At 41.9% G+C, this 10,553-nt stretch overlaps 1 protein-coding gene across 2 annotated transcripts in view; it reads right to left on the bottom strand.

Moving 5' to 3' along the window:
• glyr1 (glyoxylate reductase 1 homolog (Arabidopsis)) overlaps positions 1 to 4,947 on the bottom strand; it is a 28,080-nt gene extending 23,133 nt beyond the window's left edge. The window contains exons 1-6 of one of the 2 annotated variants that reach the window (XM_034088651.2): positions 4,810 to 4,947; positions 2,935 to 2,971; positions 2,766 to 2,845; positions 2,536 to 2,674; positions 1,599 to 1,709; positions 160 to 243 (exon numbers count right to left, since the gene is read on the bottom strand). In XM_034088651.2, coding sequence (XP_033944542.1) covers positions 160 to 243; positions 1,599 to 1,709; positions 2,536 to 2,674; positions 2,766 to 2,845; positions 2,935 to 2,971; positions 4,810 to 4,847 — 489 coding nt within the window. In that variant the 5' untranslated portion in view covers positions 4,848 to 4,947. The remainder of the gene's footprint in view (positions 1 to 159; positions 244 to 1,598; positions 1,710 to 2,535; positions 2,675 to 2,765; positions 2,846 to 2,934; positions 2,972 to 4,809) is intronic. The other variant, XM_034088652.2, reaches the window with a different exon arrangement.
• Positions 4,948 to 10,553: the final 5,606 nt, after the last annotated feature.

Here is a 10,553-nt window from a genome sequence, read left to right on the forward strand (position 1 = left end):
CTCATGCAGAGCTGGTGACCATCTCAACAGCACACGCCAAACAAACAACACACAGGTTCAGGGGTCAAGAGGCAGCAGCACAAAGGTCAGAAGGAAAGGTCTGCAGGTGCTGGTGATCAAAGCTTAACGTCAGGTGGAAGAGGGGGAGGGTTCACCTACACTGCTCTGCCATTTGTATCCTGAACCGGGTCCAGCCCCCAGCCTCTCATGAGTGGACGGATCGGGGTCAGAGTCAGTTAGGTCCTTAAGGAGGAGAGAGACACATGTTCACCTTCTAAAGCAGAGGGGGAATCTTTAGAGGTGCATGTCTGTGGGAGCTTTTCTGTCGTTTAAACAAGGAGACAGTGCTGTGGTCCACATATTACAAATGTCCATTCACCTCCACTCCGGCATTTTAATACCTGTGAAACCAAAGGGATGTGCATAGACAGATACCACTAGAGGTAGGGGAGAACATTTGTGACCCGCTCGATCGAAATCAGTCGGAAGTCTCAACGGCTCATTTCAGAAGAAACGTGGATTTACGCAAAAAACTATTTTTTCAGGGTTCGGGTGTTTTGTTTGATTTTAAACAAACAAAGTCTCGGCTTTCAGAATATGAAACTTATTTCGGCAAAGTCAGATGATAAATATAACTTTGAAGCTTCGGCATAATGACAAGCGGAGAACGGAGTAACTTGACGCCACAGCAGGCGTAACAACAGCCGGTGTTTCTCCTGAGGGTTTTCCCCGGGAAACAAACACAATACACAAACACACACGTATACACAAACACACACACTCGCGAGCTTCCCCTCCAAACGAAAATATCTTCCCTCCGTAGTATTTTGATCATTTGCTAATAACCAATCAGATGGATGGATTCCAGAGAAGAGGAAACTTTGAAGGCCTTTCTCTCAAAGCGATGACTCGGGGACAGTCATTATATAATGTGACATATTTCGCTTAATATCTGGAGTACAAAAACAATCCTGATATCATAAGAAAGCTCGGAATATCCTCTTTCCAACAGTGTATACAACTCAAGATGTGTCTTCGGGTCAATGCGACTGATTTCGATGGAGCAGGTCACTTTTGTTCAGTGTAATTTAGGCGAATGGATATCAGACGTGTGATGTTGTGACAACATAAGCTCCACGGCTTCTTGACATTTCCTCTTTGAAAGTGTCCTAACGTGGATATGAAATCCAGGTTTGTGAAGAGAAGATGATTAAGGAAGTTAAACATGAGGGTGGTTTAGAACCGGAGACACTGAATACATCTCACCTTGAGGGTATTACCCAGAAACCAACTGGACTAGACAACATGTATAATATATACCGCACCGTATGAATGAAGAACTAATACGTAATAAAACCTGACAGAAGTTCAGGATAATGCACTGAATGTAATGTCTAATAATGCACCATGGTGTTGGACCACATTATTGCTTGTGAGTGGAGTAAATATGATCCAATAGCTGTCAGTGAAGGTGGACACAGTCAAAACCACAGATCTCATCCTCAAGTTGACAATTCCTACAAATAAACATGTTAGCATGTTTCAATGCAAAGCGTTGATGCGGCCTGACAGGACAGACTTGCCTGTGTCTTACTAACCTTCTCAGAGGGGTCCTTCAGGGCGCTGAGGTCCTCATCGTCCTCCTCAAGTATCTTCAGGGGCTTGTTGCGTGTCTTCTTCCCTTTCGACTCTGCTTTGCTGTCTGAGTTCTGTTAAAACACAGATAATCATTTTGCGCTGCTATTTTGGCTTGCCAAGACACTCCTCAGTAGTCTGACAACCTTTTGAATGTAGGGCGGTGCTAAAAGAAGCAGACGACATGTACACTGAGCAAAGGGATAACTGAAAGTTAACTGCACTTATTAAGATAGAGACAGCCTAGAGAGAGACCTTGGGTCCTACTGAATAAACATTTCACAAGGCCAAGTGTGACACTTCAGAGTATTGCATGAAGGAAATTCTCCCTTCATTTAATATCATGAATGTCAAAGCTTGAAAGGAGCATGTCCCACACCTGTGTGGTGTTGGTTGAGGGCTGGGCAATGCTCGCATCTGCCTTTAACTATTACAGAGTACAACAATGTGAGTAGAGCATTTGTTGTCTTTTATACCCAGTTACCATGACATCAGCAACATTGATGTAACATGTGTGATTGTTAAGAAGGCATGTATTTGCCAAAATAGATCATACAAGTGTGTTCAAGTAGCAGTTAGATATCAGCTGAAGCATTTTCTTCACAATATATGACTACACCATGTAAGGCTAATTTACAGTAATTTCATGAAAAGCCACATTTGATGGCGTCTCATATTCAGGGTCTCCCAACAAATATGTTGTGGTCCAAGGGTTATATTTTTGACACGCTTCACCTTCTGTTAATCATTTCCTAGAAGTCTTTTATCTTTACACACCCCCTTCACCCAAAATGCTTTCTACAGGGGACGTGTTGATGTTTTGATGGAAAAACACAAACTATCTAAACACGCTAGGTACAACTCCACGAGTGAATGCTGCGTGGTAGGACACCCCCTCACCTGTTCCTTCCCCTTGGCTTTCTTCAGGAAGTCTTCCACTGCATCCACCGCCTGCTGGAAGCGCTTCCCTTTATTTATCTTGATCATCTCCTCTTTGTGGGGGTGGTAGGGCTTCAGCTGTTCTACTTTGATCCAGGCACTGGGCAGGCACACGGAAAATCAGCTCAAATATACGATGGAGAAGGAAATGCCAAATCCGCCTGAGAAGGCACCCAACAAAGCATACTTACTGGTCCTCAGTTCCAAAGAATTTCACAAAATGACATTTTTTGCCCCTGGGCTTCTTCAGGTCCTTGGGAGGGCTTACGACCTAAAATAAATAAAAGTCATTGGCTTAACATTTGATTTACAAATATACAGATGTATTCTTCCTTGAAGCAGCCGTTGGCACGTCCTTACCTTCCCTGGCCATGGTGGGTATCGACCAAGCTTCCCCCTGAAAGAAGAGTTCAACATTTAGACCTGTGTCCTCTTTCTTTTATAGAACACAGACCCAGTACAACATGCTCTATGACCAGTGGTTCTGATGTAGGTCCAACCTTGTGACCAAAGATGACAGGGTATTCACTTTTAAAAACACTTTTTAACATAAAGGTCAAGATGTTATGCGTGTCTGTACGAACATATATTTATCAGCACTTCACTGTTTTACTGTTACAGTGTAATTGACATGTCATGTGGTGTTTTAATTGTTTGTTTTGCTTCCCACAATGCAAAATGCATAAAAACTGCAGCACTGCAAAACAGGTCAAATATATTAGGATACAAGAACATTGAGAATTGACAAATTAGAAAAACTTTAATAGTATAATGGAAGTGCAATGATATCTAATTTGGTGATCTGAATTATGTTTTATTTAGTTGAGGCTGTCAGGTCTCTTTAAGGTTGTCCTCATAAGTTGTAGAAATATTTCTCTTGACACACTGCATGCTTTTTCAGTGTTTTAACAGCAACTCGGGTAAGGCAACTCCTGTACCTCAAACTTACAAAGTAGTCATATATTAGGCTGGATGCTATTTACCAGTAGCGATGTGTCATCATTCAATTAAGACGGCTCCTGTAAAAGCAAGACTTCGGAGCCGCTTTAAGCAAGAGTAACAAGAGGAACAAACACTCCTGCTTGACTTGCTGTTGTTGTGAACATTACTGAAAGTTACAAATACCAAGATATTTGGTATCTTACGAAAAGTAGTAATACTACAGTGTAAAAAATGCTCAGTTTCAAGCAAAAGCTCTGCGTTTAACATCTTAAGTAAAGTAAACAGTATTGGCATCAAAATATACTTTAAGTACCAAAGATAAAGGTCAGGACTCCCTGGAAGAAGAGATCTTGTATCTCAATGGGACATTCCTGGATAAATAAAGGATAAATAAAAATAAAGTAACCCATTTTAAAAGTTTATATTGTAGATAATTGGATGATAATTATTATTGATGCAATTAAAGTGTTATCAAAGCTGGTAAATTATTATTTATATTTGTTTATTAAGTGCATTTATATTTCGTTTACGTTTATAATCTGATTCTGTGGAGTCACTAGTGAAGAAAAAGTACCCCAAAATCGTACTTAAGTACAATACTTGAGTAAGTGTACTTAAGTACACCAGTGGCAATAATACATGGTAATCCGTGTTGCTAATGTACGAGGCAACGCACCCCATTTTCTTTGAGTGTGTATTGTATCCTGCTGATAACACCACAACAAGAACACAAACTGGTACAACATGAGACTGACACGAGAAAGTTATCTATCTGGATTTAAATTGATCCAAATTAAGAGTCCAATGGAAACTTGTAAATCAATATAGATAAACGCCAGCTGTCTGCGGAGAACATGTAGCAGCAGCTAACAGGAAGAGTAGTGTATACAGTAACAGCTAGCTGGCGTCGCTTATGCTACAGTGCTAGCTCAGCTCGACACAGATTGGACATTAAAGAGCGTTTGGTGAAGCTTAACATATCAACGTGTCGGTATAATACTTTAAAATGTAAACGACTGGTTAGTATCTGAAATAACTACATTTCGTTTAAGTCTTAACCTTTTCTGTAGCTTATCTGCTAGCTATCTGCTAACGACGGCTGCTGGCTGAGTCAGCTTTGCTAGGAATTTGTTTGGGTTGACCATCAACTAGCCCAGTACGCAAACACGTCCATTACCTGCATCTGGTTAACACCAAGAAAAAAACATGAACAACTACATAACACACTACGTTATGCAAAGCACGGTCATTTAGTAGAGCCAGCGGCGTTTGAAATGTTTAAAGGTTATTTACCACACTAGGTCCCCGATCCTCAGATGCACCGTCGCCATCTTACAACTTTAATAAAACGTCGCACTGAATGACTGACTGAGGTAGCGCAAACACACACACACACACCCACTCATCCGAGCCCCCAGGAAGTGCGCCGGACTCTGTGCCCAACCATAGACTGTGTCCAAACGGCGGTACTGCAACTTCCGTATCAGTCCATGACGTCACCCGGCCCAAAACAACTTTTTCCCATTGACTAGGGAAAGAGACGTCTGTAAATCGGTGGATAATTTTTTTTAACTAAATATTATGGACATAAACGCGAGTGAAGTCTAATCGGACAGGAGACATATACGCAGCTCGCATGATAACCTGCAGCTCCGCCCGCTGTGATGGAGCAATGAGCGGAACAAAACACACACTTCAAGTTAGATCATCACCCTTAGCTATTTTAATTACCTCTCAAACTACCTAAACTAGTTATACATATGTTTATTTGTACTGTCGGGTCACTCATTAGTTACTGGATCAGCCAGCTGCATGAGACCACGGATACTGACGGGCTGTCAGGAGAGGGGGAGGAAAAGAGAGGCTCCGTCCTCTGTGTATTATTCTTATATTATTATATGTCGTTATTCATTTGTTTTAAAGCTCAATAAATAACAAAGAAGACCTTTGACCGGCACTTTTCTAATTTTGTCCGGAAGATTTCAACTTTAACGGACATGTTGACCGGCGAAACCCCACCTCTGCTGCTAAATCCAGCTTGGAGAATAAACAGAAGGGCAACCATGGCAACCATGCATGTGTGAGAAGTCTTCTTCACTACTTTTGGTGTATTTGGTGGTAGAAGTACAGCGCCACTTACAGGCCCAGCATATGTACTACAGCGTCTCCAGCGGTTCGAGCTGTCTCGTGTGGACGGAATACTTTTTTGATCACGATTTCGGTGCGTTTCCGTTATCGTCCTCGCGTGGCTGCAGACATAGGCCTGATTGCCCTGCCTCTACTGCATCCCTACACTCTAAAAACGAATTCAGGCGACCTTTCACCTCCACTTAATTAAATGCATGGTTGCAAGATAAAAATGTGAGTTAATTGATTTAGATAAACATTTTAAGTTGCAAACATTAGTTTATAAGTTGTGTTGACGTAATAATGTTGGTAATTACATCAACTTAAAGAGCCTGTGACACCATCCCAACAACTGTTGTGCAATGAAATATTGGGCTACTAGTAATCTCGAACCGTCAGTTTAAAAAAGAAAAAGCGATACCGTTCCGTTAAATATCAATAATTTCGAACATCGCGGGGAAATTCGTTGACTCATTTTGAAGTTTTGGGGGAAGCCGGAAGTGACGTCAATGCGGGAACGCTTCGAGAGCCAAACACGGACAAAGTGTGTGTTGTCATGCGTAGAAATTGTGAATTACTGAGATTAGGCACGTTAATAACGTTTTAATGAAGTTGACTACAGTATATTCATATTTGTCAGTGCTTTCATGTCAATTCGGCGAACATAAACATAAATGATCGTGGTGAAGATGATGATTACATTAGGATTAAAAATCGGGAGTGAGAGCTGCTGAATTTCCTCCCGTCGGATGTGATATAAAAACAAATCGATTATTTTTGTGGTTGTAAACTCAAGTGGATGAAACTACATTTATTAGTGCTTTCATGTCAATTCGGCGAACATATGATACATTAAATGATGAGTGAGGATGATGATTAAAAATCGTTTATTTGTGCCGGTCTGCATTTCCTGATGAGAAAACAAACCGATGCTTTTTGTAGTTGTAGTACACCAACAACATGGATTAAACGTGTGTTTTTTTTACCACAATGTTGAGGAAATTAATGGATAAAATGCACGGATTATTATTATTATTCCCACTCCGATCGGGACACTAGGTCCACCGTTTCCCCGCAGCGAGGCTCCCCCCGTTGACAATTTACGTGGGCTGGGTGCATTGGCGGACTGGCCATCGGGATGAATCCCGATGGGCCGGTACCGAAGTGGGCCGGTCGGATAAGTAGGCTAACTAGCACATCCCCCATAGGCGGCGCGTGAGGCTCAGGTTTGAGAAGGCTAAATAACTTCTTTTACCTGACGCTGCCCGCCTCCGGCGTCTATAGAAAAGAGATCCACTCAGTGTGCGGAGTTTAAATCTCTCAAGTCATATTACAGGATAAAGAAAATACAGTTTAAACTGCCATGCAGAGAAGACGCCGACGTGTCGCACTTATCATTCATATTACATCATCAATCAGATCATCGATCATATAATATCATAATATATCATATATTTCCTTATCTGAGTCAGCTTCTCCAGCCTCATCTGGCCGTGCAACACTCACAGTGTCACAGACTGGATGCAGAAGTATTATTTAACACATTATGTTGACGAAACACTCGAGACAAATGTCATTAAAGTCAGATCCACTCGTGTCTTAGACGTGAACGCGCTCTCAGCTGGAGAGAGAAACCCTGGCTTGATTTACCGAGTTCATAACCAGCGTCGTAGGACCGCTTAGCGAGATCTCGTTTGTTAGTTTGTTGTTGTTAGTTTGTTTGTTACTCAAACATATCCAGGGTCTGTTGAACTGGCTTCGTAGTACAGGGCACAGGTGGCGAGCAGCGCTAATGTCAAAGACACAGACATTATACATTATATTTGTATTTTACCAGGATGCAGTGACACAAATATTTACATATTTACATTTACTATCTACAGCACCCTGACATCTCCCACTCCCCCCGTTGACAATTTACTAGCGGTACCGAAGTGGGCCGGTCGAGAGTCCCGGGATGATTTGTAGTCCCAGTCCACCACTGGCTACATGACCATATGATCGCCCATATTGACGCACCTCATTCCTAAACTTCTAACAGATACAACATAAACCGATCCTTCAGCCTCATATGAGCTCTCAGACACGTTCAACATGAACCTGTCATCGCTGTCTGAGCTTGCTGCTGTGTGCGCCGTCGTGCGTTTACATCTGACTGTATATATAAAGGTTTTCATGCAGATGCTGGGATCCTGGACGGTGCAGCTGGAGCGCTGTGCCCGCAATGACGTCACCCATCATTTGGCGGGACTTGAAGAATCCGCGAGAAGATCCAGAAAATTGTCAACATTGAAGGCAGATTAATGGTTATCAAAGTACAAATATCCAAAATCAGTTCAGTAACGGTTTTCAAGGGGACAATATGTACTCAAATTGATGGGTTTGGATGATGGGGGAAAACCGTGTCACAGGCTCTTTAATATTGTGTGTAATTTGAACTCTGATTTCTGCGTTAATTGTCTTAAAACTAAATTCAAGTTGTAGTAATGCAATTGGCTTGATAACTTAAAGGGATAGTGGAAATCCGCGAATTTTGGGTTTAACTTATGTATTTTTATTAAAAATAAGCATAATAAACCATTTTTTTTAAATTTCATGCGCCTAGTTTCATTTTATTTTCAATTTTACTGCTCCCGACCACGCCCTCTCAATGAAACGAAATACTTCGGGAATCTTCGGGTGATGACGAAAACAAAGGAAGACGGGCACAAACATTGGACGAGGCACGAGTATTTTATTATGTTTTCTGGCTGATTTAATGCATCATTAGCCTGTACCATTGTGGACAACGCCATTTATTGCCTGTCGATTAGGCGACCGGAGGCCTCGTCATCCGATAATCCGGTACACGGTGTCGAATGTGTACACTACAGTCATCATATAGACATGATAGACTAACAGTACTGTGAGTACAGCCTACACTTGACAGGCAGCCTGGCTAGCCTAGGATTAGGACCATTCTACGTCAAAAGACCGATTGGCTCTAGCTGTATATCATGCTAGTATACAATTCATTTAAATGTATTCATGTAATTAATGCCCATAAGGCTGTTACATATACAATAATAAATGTGACAAGATAATTTATGTGAACCTGACCCTGGTATGTTATGAAATGTACCCTACATGCAGTCATCCTCGGGCATAGCCATAGGCCTACAGTGCATGCATGCCAACTTTTGCAATATATAATATAGCGCCTAGCGTGAGCTATGCTTGGGGACCTACCAGTCAAGATTATTTGTGCGTAGGGGTGCATCATCTGGCGCCTGGTCCTGGTCATCCTCGCCATTGCCCATGCCGTGAACTAACTCCATCACCTCGGGCTCGAACAAATAAGGACGTAATGGTCCATCGTCGCTTACTGAACCGGATTCAGATTCAGTTCCTAAAACTACATTTTCGCAGGAAAGCCGAGAGGATGTTTCTGACTCGCTATCATCACTGGATACCTCGTACAATCCTTCTTCTTTGTCTGGTATATTTGCCCTTCCACGTTCATTCTGCATAGACGCCATGGTTTGTTATTGTTTCGTCTTCCTGAGTTTTCCTCACTTCCGGTTTGGCTGACTCGATCATTTCGTTTCTAAAAAAGTTCGGGGAAGCTGCAATAAAGTGCTTCTAACATGCGTAAGGCAATTATTATATTTTTTTAATCAGGTGTGATTGTTTTGGTACGTAATTATGCTTGTATATAAGTTAAAACGAAACTATTTGTGGTTCAATTTCCACTATCCCTTTAATTGTTCTACACCTTGAGTTAAGGATGTCAAGTCCACTCCCACGCCTGGACAAGTTCCGACAGTTAAGACAAATAGAAATACTATACAAAGGACATTTTACGGTGAGTGTCATCTTTTGTCATTCAAATACAGTAGCCTTGTTGCACTGTAGGCAAATTGCTGTTTGACCAAAATTAGCAGCCTTTGAACAGTGAATAGTTCTGTGAGAGGATACAAAGTAGTAGAGGCCAGAGTCCTGCATCGGGTCGGGTGCCCGCAAAAAAAGTGATTCGCGGGTGGTATTTTTTCAAACCCTTTTTTCCGGGTTCGGTTCTGGGTAAACAAAGATGATGCGGGTCGGGTCGCGGGTGTTGCATAATAAATATATTAAAATTATAATAATTTAGTTTAGTGTTTAAATCCTCAGACCTCTCCCCCGCGGGACCGCACATAATCATAACCTCTGCAGCGCATCAATCTGCTGTTGAGCGTCATCAAAAAGTGCATTTTGCATAACAGGAGACCTTTAAAGAAGTGTGTTTTTTTTTATCATTTGTAGTCACTTTGCTCAGCACCCCTGCTCCAGCCTCCAACATAAGCGTGACGTATTTGGTTTTTGGTTCTTGACGGGCAGTGGAGTGGGGCCAGAAAAGAACCGGTTTTCAGGGCCAAGAGCCGGCCCCGCTCTGGTGGAAACAGGAAGAACCGGTGCTTAATCAGGCACTAGCTCCGAACTGGCCCTGGAACTGCTTTGGTGTGAAAGGGGCATGAGAGGGTCTGCGAAAAAATAAATCTTAAAATGTATCCTTTTCTTGTCGTACTGCACGAGTCTCCGGGAACTACTCTCTGGCCTTTGATGGGATTTCATTGATTACCGTTCCTTTAAAGCTAGCTAATGCATTGTAGCTAAGTGTTTTCCCAACTGTTTGGCACGTCGTTGTTGATATGTGTGTTGTGAAATGCTGTATTGTGAACACATCAGGGGTCCCTGGCTGGAACCATGGACAGTGTCAATTACAAAATACTTAGGGCTCATTGTTAAGTCTTACATAAGCACTTTTTACTTTTGTTTTGAGAGTGCTTTTTAAATAATTACATATCACTGTTACTTTTTGTCTTATTAGGATTACCATTAGCTTCCATTTATAAATATACAATGCATTGGACAGCCATCGTCAATATATATCA

Source organism: Pseudochaenichthys georgianus, chromosome 8 (assembly GCF_902827115.2).
Source record: "Pseudochaenichthys georgianus chromosome 8, fPseGeo1.2, whole genome shotgun sequence".
Taxonomy (NCBI): Eukaryota; Metazoa; Chordata; class Actinopteri; order Perciformes; family Channichthyidae; genus Pseudochaenichthys; species Pseudochaenichthys georgianus.